This window comes from Bradysia coprophila (assembly GCF_014529535.1).
Source record: "Bradysia coprophila strain Holo2 chromosome IV unlocalized genomic scaffold, BU_Bcop_v1 contig_81, whole genome shotgun sequence".
NCBI classification, from domain to species: Eukaryota; Metazoa; Arthropoda; class Insecta; order Diptera; family Sciaridae; genus Bradysia; species Bradysia coprophila.
The window spans coordinates 611,471-631,957 of NW_023503375.1; the positions used below are offsets into that span (position 1 = coordinate 611,471).

General features: G+C 40.4%; 1 protein-coding gene across 5 annotated transcripts in view; it reads left to right on the forward strand.

The window, feature by feature from the left end:
- LOC119072156 (ryanodine receptor) overlaps positions 1 to 20,487 on the forward strand; it is a 57,086-nt gene that overhangs the window by 21,017 nt on the left and 15,582 nt on the right. For 3 of the 5 annotated variants that reach the window (XM_037177312.1, XM_037177309.1, XM_037177311.1), the window contains 43 exons: positions 251 to 328; positions 395 to 583; positions 645 to 844; positions 907 to 1,081; positions 1,148 to 1,326; positions 1,391 to 1,561; positions 1,626 to 1,750; positions 1,818 to 2,382; positions 2,441 to 2,581; positions 2,642 to 2,938; positions 2,997 to 3,416; positions 3,469 to 3,991; positions 4,058 to 4,138; positions 5,796 to 5,895; positions 6,835 to 7,039; positions 7,197 to 7,303; positions 7,361 to 7,478; positions 7,533 to 7,987; positions 8,045 to 8,109; positions 8,169 to 8,351; positions 8,408 to 8,952; positions 9,022 to 9,124; positions 9,184 to 9,383; positions 9,444 to 9,581; positions 9,976 to 10,182; positions 10,249 to 10,364; positions 10,431 to 10,747; positions 10,814 to 11,304; positions 11,374 to 12,511; positions 12,573 to 12,884; positions 12,942 to 13,421; positions 13,489 to 13,626; positions 13,830 to 14,116; positions 14,182 to 14,725; positions 14,790 to 15,044; positions 15,108 to 15,828; positions 15,887 to 16,227; positions 16,287 to 16,541; positions 17,174 to 17,286; positions 18,789 to 18,882; positions 18,944 to 19,183; positions 19,356 to 19,535; positions 19,605 to 19,725. In XM_037177312.1, coding sequence (XP_037033207.1) covers positions 251 to 328; positions 395 to 583; positions 645 to 844; positions 907 to 1,081; positions 1,148 to 1,326; positions 1,391 to 1,561; positions 1,626 to 1,750; positions 1,818 to 2,382; positions 2,441 to 2,581; positions 2,642 to 2,938; positions 2,997 to 3,416; positions 3,469 to 3,991; positions 4,058 to 4,138; positions 5,796 to 5,895; positions 6,835 to 7,039; positions 7,197 to 7,303; positions 7,361 to 7,478; positions 7,533 to 7,987; positions 8,045 to 8,109; positions 8,169 to 8,351; positions 8,408 to 8,952; positions 9,022 to 9,124; positions 9,184 to 9,383; positions 9,444 to 9,581; positions 9,976 to 10,182; positions 10,249 to 10,364; positions 10,431 to 10,747; positions 10,814 to 11,304; positions 11,374 to 12,511; positions 12,573 to 12,884; positions 12,942 to 13,421; positions 13,489 to 13,626; positions 13,830 to 14,116; positions 14,182 to 14,725; positions 14,790 to 15,044; positions 15,108 to 15,828; positions 15,887 to 16,227; positions 16,287 to 16,541; positions 17,174 to 17,286; positions 18,789 to 18,882; positions 18,944 to 19,183; positions 19,356 to 19,535; positions 19,605 to 19,725 — 11,713 coding nt within the window. Of the gene's footprint in view, positions 1 to 250; positions 329 to 394; positions 584 to 644; positions 845 to 906; positions 1,082 to 1,147; positions 1,327 to 1,390; positions 1,562 to 1,625; positions 1,751 to 1,817; positions 2,383 to 2,440; positions 2,582 to 2,641; positions 2,939 to 2,996; positions 3,417 to 3,468; positions 3,992 to 4,057; positions 4,139 to 5,795; positions 5,896 to 6,834; positions 7,040 to 7,196; positions 7,304 to 7,360; positions 7,479 to 7,532; positions 7,988 to 8,044; positions 8,110 to 8,168; positions 8,352 to 8,407; positions 8,953 to 9,021; positions 9,125 to 9,183; positions 9,384 to 9,443; positions 9,582 to 9,975; positions 10,183 to 10,248; positions 10,365 to 10,430; positions 10,748 to 10,813; positions 11,305 to 11,373; positions 12,512 to 12,572; positions 12,885 to 12,941; positions 13,422 to 13,488; positions 13,627 to 13,829; positions 14,117 to 14,181; positions 14,726 to 14,789; positions 15,045 to 15,107; positions 15,829 to 15,886; positions 16,228 to 16,286; positions 16,542 to 17,173; positions 17,287 to 18,565; positions 18,676 to 18,788; positions 18,883 to 18,943; positions 19,184 to 19,256; positions 19,278 to 19,355; positions 19,536 to 19,604; positions 19,726 to 20,487 lie in introns of all 5 variants that reach the window. The other 2 variants (XM_037177308.1, XM_037177310.1) reach the window with 2 other exon arrangements.

The window sequence follows — 20,487 nt, forward strand, 5'->3', positions numbered from 1 at the left end:
AGTGGCGCCTAAATATACTCCGTTACAACCGCAATAAACAAACAGATTACATAATGTACATCTATCTTCAATAAACGAACATTCCAACACACTCACTAAAGTAGTCTCGTGCTGAATAAAACAGTCGAAAGCTTAAAATAACAAATTTTGTATTTAAATAGCGCGAATGCTAGCAGATATAAACAAGATTTTGAATTTGGATATCGAAACCATTGACTATCAAGAAATTAATTTTACTATTTTCCACCAGGGAAAAGGAACGGGTTCAGGTCACAGAACTCTACTGTATGGTAATGCCATTCTTTTACGCCATCAAAACAGTGATATGGTAGGACTATTCCTCCTTCCTCGGAAAGCTTTTTTATTTTAAATTTGTTCATTTCCATAACCAAAGTACTTAGCATGCTTATCAACATCATCGTCCAACGACAAATTGTCTTTCGATGTTGGTCTGCAAGAACACAGCCAAGGTGAAGCGTGCTGGTGGACGGTACATCCGGCCAGTAAACAGAGATCAGAAGGTGAAAAAGTACGAGTGGGAGATGATTTAATTTTGGTGTCTGTTGCAACTGAACGTTATTTGGTAAGATTTCATATTCGTTGGATGGATGGACGACGGCTCTAAATCAATTGTATCCATTTAGCACACAACCAAAGAGAATGATTTATCCATTGTGAATGCCAGCTTTCACGTAACACATTGGTCGGTACAACCTTTCGGCACGGGTATATCTCGTATGAAATATGTGGGCTTCGTATTCGGTGGAGATGTGTGTAGATTTCTGCATGGCGGTGACGAGTGTTTGACTATACCAGGAACGTGGAGTCCAGAACCTGAACAGAAGTAAAATAATTTTGCTAATATTTGTTCTGTCTGTTTAACTTAAAGTCCGAATGGAAATTTAGTATCGTCATATATGAAGGTGGTTCGGTAATGGCACAGGCCAGATCACTGTGGCGATTAGAGTTAGCAAGAACAAAATGGTCTGGAGGTTTTATTAACTGGAGTCATCCGATGCGAATTCGTCATATCACCACAGGAAGATATCTGGGTGTGAACGATAGCAAAGAACTTGTTTTGGTATGTCGAGTGAATTGACCGATGAAGGAGTGAAGAAAATTGTTAACGAAAATTCGACTCCCCTAGTTTCGTCATACAGAAGCCAATCTTCAGAAAACAACATTTTGTCTCCGGCAAGAAAAGGACGATCAAAAAATTGTACTCGAAGATAAGGATCTGGAAATAATCGGTGCACCAATCATCAAATATGGTGATTCGACTGTTATACTACAGCATTCAGAAACGGGATTTTGGGTCAGTTACAAGTGAGTTGAAAATTGTCCTTCCTTGTTTCGTGCAAACTTCAGGTCCATTCACAATTTTTTCCAGATCTTACGAAACGAAGAAAAAAGGAGTGGGAAAAGTCGAAGAGAAACAGGCAATCCTTCACGAAGAAGGTAAAATGGATGACGGCCTGGACTTCTCCCGGTCCCAAGAAGAAGAATCGAAGACTGCTCGCGTCATTCGAAAGTGTAGCAGTCTATTTACGAAATTCATTAAGTAAATCAAATTTAAGACCATCAACGCCGTGAAGAGCATTAACAATTCAATTTAAAAATTTCAGTGGCCTCGAAACGTTAACACAAAATCGTAGACATTCGATGTTCTTCCTCACAGTCAACCTAGCCGAATTGGTTGCGTGTTTGGAAGATTTGATAAATTATTTCACACAACCTCCCGATGATATGGGTATAGGACTGAATGGGTACAATAAAACGGCTGACTGATACTCATGACAAAATTTTCCAATTTTTAGAGCACGAAGAGAAACAAAATCGTTTCCGGGCACTGCGCAATCGTCAAGATTTGTTCCAGGAGGAGGGTGTTCTCAATTTGATCTTGGAAGGCATTGACAAGATCAATGTCATTACATCACAAGGATTTCTAGCTGGATTCTTGGTGAACGAAGAAACCGCCACCAACTGGGAATTGATTTCCGGTTATCTGTACCAACTCTTAGCCGCCATCATTAAGGGAAATCACACCAATTGTGCACAGTTCGCCAATTCGAATCGATTGAATTGGTTGTTCTCGCGGTTAGGTTCGCAGGCGTCCAGTGAGGGATCTGGCATGTTAGACGTGCTACATTGTGTGCTCATCGATTCGCCGGAAGCGTTGAATATGATGCGAGATGAGCACATTAAAGTTATCATCAGTTTGTTGGAAAAGCATGGCCGCGATCCCAAAGTTCTGGATGTTTTGTGTTCACTATGCGTGGGTAACGGGGTTGCGGTTCGATCGTCGCAGAACAATATTTGCGATTATTTGTTACCTGGCAAAAATCTCTTGTTGCAAACCCAATTGGTCGATCATGTGGCCAGGTACTGTTTTTCAAAATTTTGTCGATGCTTGCCCGGTTCACTTAATTTTCATCCACAGCATTCGTCCAAATATATTTGTCGGTCGTGTAGAAGGATCGTCCATGTACCAAAAGTGGTACTTTGAAATCACCGTTGATCATATCGAGCAAACCACTCACATGACGCCGCATTTACGTATCGGATGGGCGAATACAGCCGGGTAAAAGCAACACAACGAATAGCATCCTTAGTGAGTACTAAAAGTTTCCTTTGTCCGTAGGTACATTCCCTATCCAGGCGGAGGAAAAAAATGGGGTGGAAATGGTGTAGGAGATGATTTATACTCGTTCGGTTTCGATGGTGCATTTCTATGGACAGGCGGTAAGAGCACAGCTGTCCTTTCAGATCTACCGTTGGAACCGTACATACGTAAAAATGACGTAGTCGGTGTAGCACTCGATTTGAGTGTTCCAATTATTTATTTCACATTTAACGGAGCGAGGGTTCGTTCCAACTTTAGAGATTTCAATCTCGACGGAATGTTCTTTCCAGTCATGAGTTGTTCATCGAAACTGAGGTATGAAATCGGCATTTCCGCAACTCTTTGTCATTCCAAATATTTTTACGGATTTTAGCTGTCGATTTTTACTTGGAGGAGATCACGGTCGCCTGAAATATGTTCCACCAATGGGATTCTCGCCACTTGTACAATGCCTAATGCCTCATCAGATTCTCAGTCTCGATCCCTGTTTTTACTTCGGCAATTTGAACAAGAATGTTTTGGCGGGGCCATTTTTAATTGAAGACGATACACCGTTTGTGCCAAATCCAGTCGATACTGCAACCGTAGCATTGCCGAGCTCTGTCGATTCGATCAAAGAAAAATTAGCGGAAAATATCCACGAAATGTGGGCGTTGAATAAAATTGAGGCTGGATGGACCTGGGGCGAACGTAGAGATGATTTGCACAGAATACATCCTTGCTTGACGCAATTCGAGAAACTTCCGCATGCAGAAAAACGTTACGATTCACAGTTGGCCGTACAAACGTTGAAGTTAGTCGGAGCGATTCGTTCTGTTTTCCGTTTACTCAATTTGTCCTTTCAGAACGATTATCGCTCTCGGTTACTACATAACAATGGACAAACCACCAGCGAGAATTCGTCCCATTCGTTTACCGAACGAGCCGTTTATGCAAGCAAACGGTTACAAGCCCGCCCCGCTAGATCTGAGTGCCGTATCCTTAACACCGAAATTGGAAGATCTTGTCGATCAACTGGCCGAAAACACACACAATCTATGGGCCAAGGAGCGAATACAACAAGGATGGACGTATGGACTGAACGAAGACTCAGATAATCATCGCAGTCCACATCTGGTACCGTATGCTAAAGTTGACGAGGCAATCAAAAAAGCAAACAGAGATACAGCCTCCGAGACTGTACGAACGCTATTGGTGTACGGCTACAATTTGGATCCACCAACTGGCGAAGGGAACGAGGCCTTATTGGCAGAAGCTTTAAGACTAAAGTTTGCAGCGTTTCGTACATATCGCGTTGAACGTAACTATGCTGTAACGTCGGGCAAATGGTACTTCGAATTTGAAGTTCTGACAGCAGGTCCGATGAGAGTAAGTACCGATCTTCGAGTTTTTTTTTTCTAGTAGCTCCGATCACTTCCATTTTTCTGTACGTAGGTCGGATGGGCTAAAGCAGATTGTAGTCCTGGAGCAATGTTAGGTGCTGACGAAACCACTTGGGCATTTGACGGTTATAATGTGAGTAGCGTAGCTAGAGCCATTTTCGTGTGAATGATAGCCATGAAAGTTTAAATTTCAATGAGGATTGAGTAATTGTCAAAATCAGAACTTGAAACACATAAATTTTGTAAAGGAAAATTCCCCGCAATTATTTAGAGACATAAAATTCATGGCGGAACCGCAGAAACTTTTGGGCTGCATTACGATGTAAACGACGTCATTGGTTGTTTCATTGATGTTGCTGAACAGTCGATTAGTAAGAGTCTACTCGTTGAAAAATTGTGTCGTCGATCTGTACCTCACAAATGCTAATTATTGCAAGAAAGTACTTACCACTATGTCGTAGAGCTACAGACAGTACTCAAAATTTTGTGTTTTTAACCCAATTAAGATATTCGGATCAATTTAGAAGCTAACACTTTGTATGTCAGTGAGTCAGTGTGACAATATGGTTGTATATTTAAACGTAACTGCGGCAAATCGACTGTCGTCAAACACTGAACACCAACAGTATTTATGTACACAGTGTGTGACTACACACTTTCTCCTCTTCATTTGCATTAAAATTGTGGTAAATCTGTTAATCTGTCCAACTACTACCAACGGGAAGATCCTAATAATCAATATTAAGGAATCTTCCACAAATGGCAATCGTACGACCAGTTACAACTATCGAATCTGTTACTTCTTTTGTTCTAAGTAAATCACTTGCAACGGCTTGATACAAAATCTTTTACTGCGTTCGTTTTAACGTTCATTTCGGTATAAAAGAACACGTTCAATGTAGCTCTTCGCTTATTTTTGTCGTCGTGTCTGCAGCAGATGATGAGTAACATATCTAAAATTTCTGGAGCAACGTTATTTTTCAATGATAACACTTAACGTATAGATGGTAAATTCGGGTAGATTTACAACGGGATAGAGAGTATTGATAAAATCGAATAGAAAAGGGTTTCAATAACTAACTACATATTGATATCGCTGTAAAGCTGAGGTCCTCCACATTCACAATAAATAATAATTTAATCAAATAATTGCATTAGAGAGGTTACAGCCCTCGTTAAAGTTCACCGAGGTTCCATCGATTCTGAAAAATTTTCCGGATGTCATATTTTCGGCCGTTTTTCATCTAATTTTTTGAAGTTTTTGCCCCGGGAGTACTCGACCTCAGCTTTCCCACAGCTTTCTCGTCACCTTACGGAAATGAAATCCGGACTAAAAAACCCCATTTATCGACTTTTGACTACTTACCACCAGCTTGGTATGGAAGATCCAAAATATCTGACACTGGTTTTGGGGCCTAGGCACCAACGCCTAACTCGGCTTCTTTAAAAAAAAATATCGAAAAAAGCGTCCTCTACATCTTTGTTCGTCTTTTCCCTGGCATATTTCAAATTCATTTAGAAACAACAAAACTCAGCGAATGAATGAAAATTTGAATGCATGAATCAACGAAAGAATGAATAGACAAAAGAATGAATCGGTAATACTTTCAACAGTCTGTACACAATACCGTACGAGATTTGTTACGCTCGTGTTGATTGAACGTGTGCACTTAATTACCGATGAACTGTAGAAATAATATTTTCTGTAGACCAATACACTCAACACATCCATTCCATAGAAAAAAAAAACGTTTAAAAAATAAACATTTGAATGAAAATAAACTTTGTAGGAAGAAAAAGTTTATGGAGGCTCGACCGAGTCTTTCGGAAAGCAATGGGGTCCCGGTGATGTTGTCGGTGTCTTCTTAGACTTGGTTGATCATACCATCAGTAAGATTAAATGAATTTTTGAACAGTCAAACAAACATTATAACGCTTTGCATAGTTTTTTCTTCTTTTAATTTTTAATTTAATAATCTGAGAAAATGCGAGTTTTTTCCGAATAGAAACGATTGTGTTGAGCGAATGGACTAAGTATCCGAAAATGTCACTGAAGACACACATTTTTTATTCTAATTTTTAATATAAAATCGCATTAAGCTTACATGGAATAAAATAGGCCGAGCCACACTTTAGTGAAGGGTGCAGCGCATGTCGTTCAGATTTTATCTTATTTGCATGCTTTTTGTATATCGTTTGCCAAATTTCGTTATATGATTTTACGAATTTTTAATTTAAAAAAAAGAGATTCGAATGCTACTAAAGACAACTAGCTTTGATTAGTTTATGGATCGATCAAGGACCATGATTGCATTCCATGAATAATTTTTGGAACTTGTTTTTATTTTGGGTCGTTGGAAGATGATTTCTTGTCACAAATGCTTCGTTCGATTTTCATAAAAAGAATTTGTTACAGTGGACGTCAGTGAAATTCAGACATGACTTTACTTGAGCGATCTACCAGCTGGTCCATTCATGCAAACATGCCTGACTTCTTTATACGAGTAAAATAATTTCACACATACCAGTACCACCGTAATACAGTGTAAAGACGTATCAGAAGTTTTGTTTGTATGAGTGGACCAGCTGAAGCAAATTCATGTCTAAATTTCACTGACATCGACTGTAATTTAGTCGCTTAAAAATTACTTTAGATATGTCTTCAGTTGTAAATGATTATATTAACGACTAACACAGCGAACTACAGGCATTGCTTATTTTCTTTTAACTTGAGTAACACAAAATAATTCGGAATTTCGTTTAACCGAAATAAAGTTTCTCGTCAGATCTTTGAAAGTCTGTGTCTTATTGCACCATTTAAATTTCAAGGTTTTTCACTGAATGGTGAGCTGTTAATGGACGCATTGGGTGGTGAAACGACATTCGCTGATGTTACCGCCGAAGATGTAGGATTTGTACCGGCTTGTACATTAGGAGTCGGCCAAAAGGCTAGACTAACATACGGACAAAATGTCGATTTACTGAAATATTTCACAACGTGCGGTCTACAAGAGGGATATGAACCGTTTTGTGTGTAAGTTTTGAATCCCTAATAATAATGAAGAGACTTCATATGAAGGTAAGTCTCTCCCCATGCCTTGAGAATCAAATTCATCCAGGGCGTTGAAAGGCGTACCTTTATTTGTCGCTATCGAAAAGACAATAATTAAACGACATTTTTACTGAAACAGAAATATGCGACGACCTGTTACCCACTGGTACACTAAAGATCAACCAATTTTCGAAAATACTGATGACATGATGGACTGTCGAATCGACGTAGCTAGAATACCTGGAGGTGATGAGATAATTCAATTAAATTCATTTTCTCTGCCATAACCAAAGTGCATTTTAGGATCCGATACACCTCCGTGCTTGAAAATTTCTCACAACACTTTCGAAACAATGGAGAAGGCAAATTGGGAGTTCTTAAGATTGTCACTGCCAGTCACTTGCCTGTCTGACTTTATTAGGTAACTTGTTACTGTGTAAGACAAAGAATGCCCCGGTTAATTCAATGAATTTAGTGAACAAGAAAAACGTCGTCGATGGGACGAAATTAAGATAAGACAACACCGATTGCAGTCAGAAATGAATGAGTCTCAGGCAGAAGCGCCAGCGCACATCGATCATATTATGAAAAGTGGTTTTACCATGAACGACCTTAAAGGATTGAACAGAAATTTTGGAGACGATGCAGCCGAAGCTGATGATATGTTGAGATCAAATCCCCAAAGACCACCACGGAAATTGTCGTTAACTCAGAACGGATATGACAGTGCAGAGATGAATGTTCAAATGCAACGTTCGGCCAGCGCGTTAAACATAGAACCATTTCAGCCAGAAGATGGTGCCGCACTGGAAGAGGGTGTTGACAAAAAGAGAAGCCGAAGTCCGTTTAAATTTTTCAAAAAGAATCGTTCACAGAGCAAGGATAAATTTAAGTCGAAGTCAAAGTCTCCAGACGCAGTGAATAGGCGCGGTAATTGTTCTACGATCATTAGTTGTAAAGATTCCTAATAAAATGTTTGCGTTTCAGTAATGGGCCGAAATGTCGGTCCACCTCAAATGGCGGGCAAATCCCCAAAAGTCAAAGCATCGGATGTAAGTGTTAACCGTTCCAATTTTGATCAACCCTTTCATGTTCGCATTTTGTGTTATAGACTGACCTAAAAAATCACGCACATTCGGAACGGCCATCAAACGGCAAGACGACAATGACAGTGAGTGCATTGGGCACTCATATCGAATCAAGTGGAAACGAGGTCTATGACGCTGAATGCATGAAGTTAATAAACGAATACTTTTATGGCGTTCGTATTAATCCTGGTCAGGATCCTACGCATGTAAGAGTTTTTCAGGCAGACACTTCCACATCTTTCTCATATTTCCTAACAATTAGGTTTACGTCGGTTGGGTAACAACTCAGTACCACTTGCATAGCCGAGAATTTAATAGTAAGAAAGTAAGGAAAGGTTCAGTGTTTATCGAAGACGACTATCAGCAAGTGATCGATCGTATAGACCGTCAAAGTTGCTACGTTGTTCGAGCAGATGAACTGTATAACGAAGTGACACAAGATGCTACCGGTAAAGGGGCAACACAGGGCATGTTTGTTGGATGCTTTGTCGATACGGCAATGGGCGTCATAAGATTCACATGCGAAGGAAAGGAAACGTCACATCGCTGGCAAATGGAGCCGGAAACTAAACTCTTTCCAGCTATTTTCGTAGAAGCAACGAGCAAGGAAATCTTACAGATTGAGTTGGGTAGAACGCCAACAACTTTACCGCTATCCGCTGCTGTTTTACCAACCAGCGATAAGCACGTCAATCCACAGTTTCCACCTCGTCTAAAGGTGCAATGTCTCAAACCTCACCAGTGGGCTAGAGTACCGAATCAGTTCTTGCAAGTGCATGCACTGAAGTTATCGGATATTCGAGGATGGTAAGCGTATTTAGCCCGATTCTTCAGCATAGCAAGGCTGAAACTAAATACTTGATTTCCATATCTTAGGTCTATGTTATGCGAAGATCCCGTATCAATGCTGGCATTACATATTCCAGAGGAAGATCGCTGTGTAGACATCTTGGAATCAATTGAAATGGACAAATTATTGGTAAGTCCACTCTTCACGTCAGCCCGTATCATTTCCCTAACTTTCATATTGTCTTACAGTCGTTCCATTCCCATACCCTAACATTGTACGCTGCACTCTGCTACCAATCGAATTATCGAGCAGCTCATGCATTGTGCCTTCACGTCGATCAAAAGCAACTGCTGTATGCTATCAAATCGGAGTATATGTGTGGACCGTTGCGGCAAGGATTCTACGATTTATTGATTGCCCTGCATTTGGAGTCGCATGCTACAACAATGTAATGATGAATTACGCTTAGATTGACTTGAATGCAAACTTTAAAAAATCGTATTTTCAGGGAGGTGTGCAAGAATGAGTTCATCGTGCCACTGGGACCAGGATTGAAAGAGCTGTACCGAGACACTGAAATGTGTCATTCATTGCGATCGTTGCAAACCGAGTCCGTGAGACCCATACTAAGGATGACCGATATAGCGTACGTGAATTCGTGTTTGTTACCTCATTTTAGTCCTGTGTTCGATGATGTTTCCACTTTACAATTTTTTGTCTCTTTGAGTTCGACATGGACCAACAAAAAATTTCATTTTTCTTTCGATCAGTTAAAGTTTTCGAGACATCAAACCATGAATCACACAAGACAAACAATCTTTCATATTCGTTGCGTTAATTTATTTCTCTTTTTTTACGTTTCATTTATGCATCTACACCAACCTCCTCAACCAACTTTGCCAACACGATTATTTCGACTTTGTTTTCGAATTTTTGTCTATTCAACTACACAACAAATTGTTTTGATGAAATTGTACGCATGCATTGCACCCGATATCCGATCTATGTGTACTGTTGTGTTCCCTTGTTAATGAGTTCAGTGAGCCACATTTCCTGCCCCACTATACATCCAATTTAGCACCGGCTGTTTCTAGTGACCAAATACCGACGATTGACTCACTCTATTCGCCGAAATTTGCGCTCGAAGTGGTCAGAACGTTTGTGATGGAAGCGCTCGCCGAGGCCGTCGAAGTTAATCAGGTCCACAATCGTGATCCGATCGGTGGCAGTAACGAAAATCTTTTACTGTGAGTCTTGTGGCAGACACCGTTGCTGTTGATTCGCCTTTGACCGAAATTCCCTTGCTCTTTCAGACCGTTACTCAAACTGACCGACAGACTGTTGTTGGTTGGAATTTTAACCGACGAAGACATACAGAAACTTCTGATCATGATCGATCCAGAAACGTGGGACTCTACGTTCGACAGAGGTAATGAAACATTTCTTTTTGTTGCCACAGTCAGCGAAAATGTTTTTTGTCGTTTCAAATCCACAGAAGGTAAAGACGAACATCGCAAAGGTCTTCTCACTATGAAAATGGCTGAAGGAGCCAAACTGCAGATGTGCTACCTTTTACATCATCTTAGCGATGTACAATTACGTCATCGTGTCGAAAGCATTGTTGCCTTCTCGCATGATTTTGTCGGTGATCTCCAGGCCGATCAACTGCGTCGTTATATCGAAATTAAAGCTTCCGATTTGCCGAGTGCTGTTGCAGCTAAAAAGACGCGTGAATACCGTTGCCCACCGCGTGAACAGATGAATGCCATTTTGGGATTCAAAGACATGGATTCAACTGATGTTGAGAATTGCGTAATGACCATACCGCAACCGTGACTGCTATGGATTTCCGGTTAATTTGATTTTCTCTTATTACAGCCATGTGGTGTGGATTTACGCGACAATTTCATGACTTTCCATGAGCAATTTTTGAGTAAAATTTCGTTGAACGCTCTGGAAGAGCCCGAACCGGAAGAAGAAGTCGAAGAAGTTCCCCAGCCCGGACCATTCACTAAGTTCTACAACTTCATTAATGTCAAAGAAGAGGAACCTGTTGTCGAGCCAGAAGAACCGGAAATAAAGACTCCGGAGGAATTGTTCCGAAAAGTATTAATCAAAACGATTATTGGTTGGGCGAAGGAATCACAGATTGAAATGCCGAAACTAGTCAGGGAAATGTTCAGTTTATTGGTGCGACAGTATGATACCGTTGGTGAAATGATCCGAGCATTGGAGAGGACCTACGTCATCAACACTAAAACCAAAGCTGATGTTGCTGGTATGTGGGTCGGTTTGAGTCAAATAAGAGCATTACTGCCGGTACAGATGAGTCAGGAAGAAGAAGAATTGATGCGAACCAGACTGTGGAGGTACTTAATCGACTTTGAATCGTTTGATTAATTCCATTCGATTCTTCTAACGGAAATACTTTCTTGTAGGCTTGTCAACAACCACACATTTTTCCAACATCCAGACTTGATTCGTATATTGCGCGTCCACGAAAACGTTATGGCTGTAATGATGAACACTTTGGGAAGACGAGCTCAGTCCATCGGTGATGCACCGGTTCAAAGTGAAGGAGGTGAAGCGCCAGTGAAAGAGAAAGATACGTCACACGAGATGGTGGTGGCTTGTTGTCGCTTCCTTTGTTACTTCTGTCGTACAAGTCGTCAGAACCAAAAGGCTATGTTCGATCACTTTGATTTCTTATTAGAAAATTCGAACATCTTACTGTCACGTCCCAGTCTGCGTGGATCAACGCCGTTAGATGTTGCCTATTCGAGTTTGATGGAAAATACCGAATTGGCACTTGCACTGCGTGAACATTATTTGGAAAAAATTGCCGTTTACCTTTCCCGGTGCGGTCTTCAAAGTAACTCAGAACTGGTAGAGAAAGGTTATCCCGATCTCGGATGGGATCCAGTTGAAGGTGAACGATATCTAGATTTTCTACGGTTCTGCGTGTGGGTGAACGGTGAATCAGTGGAAGAGAATGCCAATTTAGTAATTCGATTGCTAATCCGTCGCCCAGAATGTCTGGGACCAGCACTGCGCGGTGAAGGTGAAGGCTTACTTCGTGCTATCATTGACGCAAATAAAATGTCCGAGAGAATCTCCGAACGACGCAAATATCACGAGGAACCAGAAAGTGAAATGGATGCAGATTTCGTACATCCACTGCCCGAAGGTGAAGAAGACGAAGATTACATTGACACGGGAGCGGCAATACTTGGTTTCTATTGTACTCTTGTTGATTTATTGGGACGATGTGCACCGGAACCCTCAGTTATCGATCTGGGAAAGAACGAATCGTTGAGAGCGCGTGCCATTTTAAGGTCTTTAGTACCACTTGAAGATTTACAAGGAGTGTTGGGCTTGAAATTTACTCTGCAACAACAAGCACCAGGGGAAGAAAGACCCAAGTCAGATGTGCCGTCTGGTTTACTTCCGGGACACAAGCAAAGTATTGTGTTGTTCTTGGAACGTGTCTATGGCATTGAGACCCATGAGCTATTCTTTAAGATTTTGGAAGAAGCATTTTTGCCAGACTTGAGGGCGGCCACAATGCTCGATAAAGTGAGTTGCATGCGACCGACGATGTCTGTTGTCAAATTCATTCACTGATTTCTGTTTTCAGAACGACGGCAGTGAGAGTGACATGGCTTTGTCCATGAATCGTTACATTGGTATCTCCATTCTGCCATTGCTCATAAAACACTCTAGGTTCTACAGCGAAGCTGATAACTACGCCAGCTTATTAGATGCTGCACTGCACACTGTCTATCGTTTGTCCAAGAATCGAATGTTAACAAAAGGACAGAGAGAAGCCGTTTCTGACTTCTTAGTTGCCCTAACATCACAAATGCAACCTGCTATGCTGTTGAAGCTATTACGGAAGTTAACTGTTGATGTGTCCAAGCTATCAGAGTATACAACTGTGGCATTGAGGGTTCGTTTTCCTCTCAAGTTTTCGTAACAAAATTTGGTACATCTCTTTCCTCCGTAGCTCTTAACTTTGCATTATGAACGCTGTGCCAAATACTACGGGTCGAGCCAGGCCCAAACCACATACGGTGCCTCGTCTGACGAAGAAAAACGTCTGACAATGATGCTCTTCTCGAACATCTTTGACTCGTTGAGCAACATGGAATACGATCCGGAATTGTTCGGAAAAGCGTTACCATGTTTAATAGCCATTGGCTGTGCTCTGCCACCAGACTATTCATTGCCACAGAAAAACGATGACGATCCTTACGACAACGCTACAGGAAACCCTGATAATCCACAATACAACCCGCAGCCAATCAACACCAGCAACATTACGTTGGACAATGACCTAAATTCGATTGTGCAGAAATTCAGCGAGCATTACCACGATGCTTGGGCCAGTAGAAAGATGGAGGCACAGTGGCAGTTTGGCGATTCATGGTCGGATTCAAGTAAAACACATCCGCGATTGAAACCGTACGGCATGCTGAATGATTATGTGAGTATAAATGACTGTCGTGGCGCGAATAGAATCGCAATTAACGTCGTTACCATCCACTTGCCAGGAGCGAGAACGATACAAGGAACCGGTTCGTGACTGTTTGAAAGCTCTATTGGCTTTGAATTGGTCCGTTGAACATTCAGATGCTGATGCTCCACTATCCCATCGTGGATCAACCAGACGACAATCGAAACCAACTGTTGTAAGTCTTATTTTTTGTTGTACCGATCGTGTCTAATCTATAGTGACAACCTCGACAAAGAACTTACCGAATTACCTTCTCTTTCCAAAAAAATTATTTTCATCCACGCACACGTTGGTAAATACACAAAATGCATGGTATCCAACCACTGTCTTAAAATCCAACCCGGTTAATCCAATGAACGAAAAAATTCCTCAAAAAAGGATTTTCAGGCGGAAGGTAGTAACGCCTTCGATTACAATCCACATCCGGTGGATATGACTAATTTGACACTCAGTCGAGAGATGCAAAATATGGCCGAGAGATTGGCGGAAAATTCACACGACATATGGGCGAAAAAGAAACGCGAAGAAATCGACACATCCGGTGGCATAATTCATCCTCAATTAGTTCCCTACGACTTGTTAACGGACAAAGAGAAAAAGAAAGATCGTGAAAGATCGCAGGAGTTCCTTAAGTATATGCAGTACCAGGGACTCAAGTTGCACAGGTAGTTCGATTACAATTTTATCTGATAAAAGTCGGTCGTTACAAGTGCATTCGTCTCCTCATTAGACCATCCAAAGCAGGCGTGGGTTCAGTCGAAGGTGAACCTGGTGTGATTCAAGCATCCATTGAATTGCGCTTCGCCTATTCTCTGCTGGAGAAATTAATTGCGTACTTGGATCGAGCCACAATCAACATGAAAATGTTACGACCATCAGCAACGTTCAGCAGACGAACGTCGTACAAAACGGCCTCACGCGACATCAAATTCTTTTCCAAAGTCGTTCTACCTCTGATGGAAAAGTATTTCTCGACCAATCGAGGTTATTTCATTGCGGTCGCAACGGCCACGAACAACATTGGTGCTGCCTCTCTGAAAGAGAAGGAAATGGTGGCCGCGATATTCTGTAAATTAGCTAGTCTTCTCAGGCATCGATTATCGGCATTTGGGCCCGATGTCCGTGTAACAGTGCGCTGTCTTCAAGTATTAGTGAAAGCTATCGATGCGAAATCATTAACTAAGAATTGCCCGGAATTCATTCGAACTTCTATGCTGACCTATTTCAACAACACTGCCGACGATTTGGGACAGACGATTGTTAATCTACAGGATGTAAGTGACCTTAAACTTTTGTATGGCAAGCCTCTGTTCCTAATTTTGCACAATTATTTTGAAGGGTAAATTTAGTCATCTCCGCGGCACCCACTTAAAAACCTCTACGTCATTGACGTATGTGAACCAGGTGATATTGCCGGTTCTTACGGCTATGTTTGATCACTTAGCATCATGTGATTATGGTAGCGACATGCTCTTGGATGAAATTCAAGTAGCTTCCTATAAGATCTTAGCGGCTCTGTACACTCTGGGAATAGATCCAACACTGACCAATGATCGCAAATACTTAAAAACAGAAATCGAGCGGAATAAACCGGTGAGTTACTCGGAAAATCTTTTTTTCGTTGGTTTTTCCATCTAATTCAATGTCTCCAATCAGAGTCTCGGCTCCTGTCTGGGATCGTTCAGTTCAACATTTCCAGTTGCCTATTTGGAACCTCATCTAAACAAACACAATCCATTTTCACTGCTGAATCGCATTGCTGATCATTCCCTAGAAGCTCAGGATATAATGGTCAAAATGGAAAGTTCCATGCCAAATCTGGAAACGATCATGGCCGAAGTCGATCAGTTTGTTGATTCCGATAAAACGTACAACGACTCACCGCACATCATCGACGTTATATTGCCGCTACTGTGTTCATATCTACCGTTTTGGTGGTCACAAGGTCCAGACAACGTATCGCCAACGAACGACAACCACGTTACGATGGTAACAGCCGACCATATGAACCATTTGCTGACCAACGTTTTGAAATTAATCAAAAAAAATATCGGCAACGAAAATGCCCCATGGATGACTAGAATTGCAGCGTACACGCAACAGATCATCATCAATAGTTCCGAGGAATTGTTGGTGGACGTGTTTCTGCCGTTAGCCGAACGGATGAAGAAACGGACGGAAAATATGTTCCACAAAGAGGAAAGTATGCGAGGATTTATCAAGTCAGCTGCAGACGATACGTCACAGGTGGAAGGTCAAATACAGACCGATTGGCAACTGCTGGTTCGAGACATATACTCGTTCTATCCGTTGCTGATCAAATATGTTGACTTGCAACGTAATCACTGGCTGAAAAACAATATTCACGAGGCTGAAGGTACGGATCGATTTTCGTGTATTTCAGAATTATGATGCCAATAATTGTGTCCTTGCAGAACTGTACAATCATGTCGCTGAAATATTCAACATCTGGTCAAAGAGTCAATACTTCCTGAAGGAAGAGCAAAACTTCATTTCGGCCAACGAAATCGACAATATGGCGCTGATCATGCCAACGGCCACAAGACGTGGTGCTAATGTGAATGAAGGCGCGCCCGTAACTGGAGGTAAGGTCAAAAAGAAGAAAAAGAATCGTGACAAGAAACGCGACAAGAGTAAGGAAGTGCAGGCTAGCTTAATGGTTGCCTGTCTGAAACGTTTACTTCCTGTCGGTTTGAATTTGTTCGCTGGAAGAGAACAGGAATTGGTTCAACACTGTAAGGATCGCTACTTAAAGGTTTGTCTCGAATCTCATACAAAATTGATGACCAAAACTGATTCGACGATTGTACGCAGAAAATGCTTGAAACGGACGTCATTGAATTTGCCAGAACTCAATTAACACTGCCGGACAAACTCGATCCTGCGGATGAAATGTCGTGGCAACATTATTTGTACTCGAAGTTGGGTAAGAAGGAATCAGAGCCTGACGATACAAGTGAAAAACTACCAACACCAGCAACAGCGATTGAGAAAACTAAAGAGAAAATAATTGAGGAAACGGCCGACCGAATTGTGGCTATGGCGAAAGTATTATTCGGACTGCATATGGTAAGTAATAGTGTAAGAGGTGGAGTATATCATTTCATTTCTGTAATTTTATTTGAGATTTTAAAGTTATCGGCAATCTTAAGAGTAATTGATTCTAGGGATTCCTCTATTTAAAAAGAACAACCTTAGGTTTAAATGTTGCTCTACATCTTCGTTATACTATTAAATGGCCACAGCATCATGAAATGCAATAAATTCTTCATTCTTTCGATCAAATTTTTGTAAGAAAAGGATGGACACGAAATCCAATATTTCAGAAACGGCAAGCGGATCGAGTAATGATCATTAAATCTACTACTTCTTTAGAAAGAAAGTATCGCCTGGTATTTGATACTAAATGTTTTACTTCGTTTGTTTGAACAATACATTTTGAAGCAAAAATTTTGCTATAATATGAGCACTCTAATGAGAGCTAATGGCTTAACTTTGTTGTTGTGGTTGTCGATAACACATGATCCTGCCGTTTCTAAAATGAGCATTTTCAATCCGGTTTACTTTTAATTAAACAAAACATTTTTGTACACGGCGTCCAAACCATTAATTTTCGTTCAAACTGTTGTTACAAACACAAACCGAAAAAAGTGATCCATCGTTTGTCTAACCAATTGAACGTTGTGTCAATTTCAATTCAGATTGATCATCCTCAACAACAAAGCAAAAATGTTTATCGCAGTGTCGTATCGATTCAGAGAAAACGAGCAGTTATTGCTTGCTTCCGACAGGCAACACTTCATTCACTGCCCAGGTTTAGTTCATTGATTTTTTTGTTTTGTTTTGTTTTGTTTTGTCATCGAATTTTTCATTAATTTTTATTCGCACGACTTGATTCCATACATCTTTTAAGGCCAAATCTAACTTATCAATGAACCAAACAAACTAGCTGTGTTTTTTTAGCCCCTCACGAAGTACAGTGGTGCCTTATTTATATTTATGTGCAATTCGCGTCATATCAGATCCTTGGGTTGGACGAAACATTTTGTTTATGTTAAAAAAATAACCATCCGTACCGTCACATCGTATTTTTCCTGTGAAAGGAAATTGGAGATTTACCTGTACAAACAGCAAGCATATGACCAGCATTATTATCGGTTCCATTACTTCCATTGATCAAAGTATTTTTAATCGGATGATTTCAAATCTTGTACTTCAATTTTTTTAACTTTTATTTTACTGTATAAAGAGCCATATTACCCAGAGCTTGTCATTATTTTTGTCGTCGTTGTAGATAACAGATCAATAGACGTATGTGACAGTGACAGATTAAGTTCGACGATGATTTGACTCGGTCAATTGGAATCAGCCTTTTTATAAACTCGACCCAACCCGATCTAAAGGTGTATTGGCCAGTAATTGTTAAAATAACTCGCACTATGATCACGTTTATGTGGTGACTATTCATTTGAAATATTTTAAAGTAATCAGTTAAGGATGCGTCCATTGTCTTCCATTTTCCATGAGTAAACAGTAACCGTTGGTAAACTCAACTTAAAAATTCATCCACGGTCATGGGTACCTGTGTATTGAATTGCAGTATATTCCGGAGAAGTGAAAACTTGTTTACGCGATTTTTGTATTCCGATTCTTATTTTCTTGCCCGTCGAGATGTTACCCACGGTAACTTACCGTACTTGACCCTAGAATTTTTGTTTTCATACTATTTAAGACTACAGTGTTTTATGAGCCTAAAATTCATGTGTTGCGAGTCAATTGTAGATCGAAAACCGTCAAGCTGAACGATATCGCTTGAAATGCCCCATTCTAGCAACGTTTCCTTATCGCTCTAACGATTTCGAAATCTAGTTGCCTGGCTAATTCTACGATCTAAGATAAATTCGTAGCCAGGGAGAATAGTCTTTTCAAGGATCTTGAGGCATTTATTGTATTGCTACAACTTCGTTGGGGGCTTTGTTCATCGATCCAGTTTGTCTGTTTTTTTAGCTTTTCAGTGTTTTATCTACTAATACTTTGACTAAGATTTGTTTTTCTAACATCCTCTGTTTAACAATTCTTCACTGCATACGTAGGCATGTCGTCCTAAGCCTAAACGAGGTAGCTGGAAACGAACACTAACACTTGCCAGAAAGAATGCCGCCATAGCATGTTTGCGTGTTAAACAACTTTATAGGCTTAGCAGGTTAATGTTTCTTTTACTAACAATTTTACCTTGAATGACTATTTTGGGCTTGACTAATTGACAACAAAATTGAAAATGAAAATTTCATTGAGAAAATCCTTACTTCCGAATAGACATCGAGCCTGTAATATATTCGCTCGGACATACTTTGAAATTTGGTTGGGAGCAGAAAATGTCGGACAAGAGGTTATGATTAACGATCTAACAGTAAGTGATGACTGACACACAATTGTCCGGAAAAATTTACACATTTTCTGTCATCCACTAGCAATCATTTGAAGAAGCTGAAAAGCAGAGAAAGCTGGGTGATGAACCAGTTGCGAAACCGGATCCATTGTCGCAATTGGTCGTAACATTTTGCCGTGGAGCAATGACAGAACGAAGTGGTGCTTTACAGGAAGATCCGTTGTACATGTCCTATGCTCACATTGTAGCTAAATCGTGTGGCGAAGAAGCAGAGGAAGAAGAAGAGGAAGAGAGCGAAGAAGGAGAGAGAAGTGCCATTCATGTAAGTTGTTTCTTATCATTTGTACGCATAACAAAAAACATTTCGTTTAACTAACACCTTCTCACTAATCAAGTTTTCTATGGAAATATTCTGGGTAAATTCCTCACTGTTACATTTGATAAACAATGTCATCACCACCCAAACAGCATTCTAAAATTTTTTCGTTTTTTAGCGACAAGAAATGGAAAAACAGAAACTTCTTTACGCTCAAAAGCGCCTAAACAAACGAGGTGTCTCCGAAATGGTGCTGTTGCATATATCTGCCTCTAAGGGCATACCATCAGAAATGGTAATGACAACGCTACAGCTTGGTATCTCTATATTACGCGGTGGTAACATCGACAACCAAATGGTACATTCTGCATGGAAATTACTAATTGTAATTACCAAACGAAACTTCATAAACTTCTCATCCACTTAGGGTATGCTCAACCACCTCAAAGACAAGAAAGATGTAGGCTTTTTCACAGCAATTGCTGGATTGATGAACTCTTGTAGTGTGCTTGACTTGGACGCGTTTGAACGAAATACCAAAGCAGAAGGTAAGTGTGACGATTCGGCGAACACAATTCGCTTCTCTATGTACATACTCATGAAGCATGTGGAAACATAACAAGTGGAGAACTAGTCCGATCATTTTCATTTCTCATTTTCATTCATTCGATCCCGTTCATGTCGTTACAATAATTGACCTTAACGTTTTTTTGTAAATAAGACAATCACAAGAGAGCGAACACTCTTTGTTGATTGTGGTTTTAAAGTTTAAATCTGAAGCGAAAAGTGCAATGATGAACATTGAGAGCTTAGGAGCTTGTTGTGAACTTGGTTGTTGATCGTAATGGTCTCAAAGACCTTAAGCTAAGAGGCAATGAAGCGGAAAAGAAAATACATTCCAGGACTAACGGTAAAGACAAAGAACGTATTTAAACTAAACGACCACTTTGAGTAAAAAAGTCGAAACTTTGTTTAATCAGTCGACATAAATCAGTTTTATTATTTTTGGTAAAAAATAGCCGTTTTCGATACAAGTGAGTTGTGAGATTGCCAATAAACGTCGCATGTACGACAAACTCAATTTTGGGGTCATACAATAATGATATCTACACTACAGTTAAATGATTGGGCAGTTAGGCAGACGGAGACATGACGTGTTGCAAATAGAGTAAATATGTTGAATGATTGATCCAGCAAAACGTGTAGACTTTATTATTGGATGAGTCCCTTACTTACATGTATCGAGGTAATTTGGTTACGAAAAGACAAAACACACCGATTCGGCTTTTCATTTTAACTTTTGTGCGGTT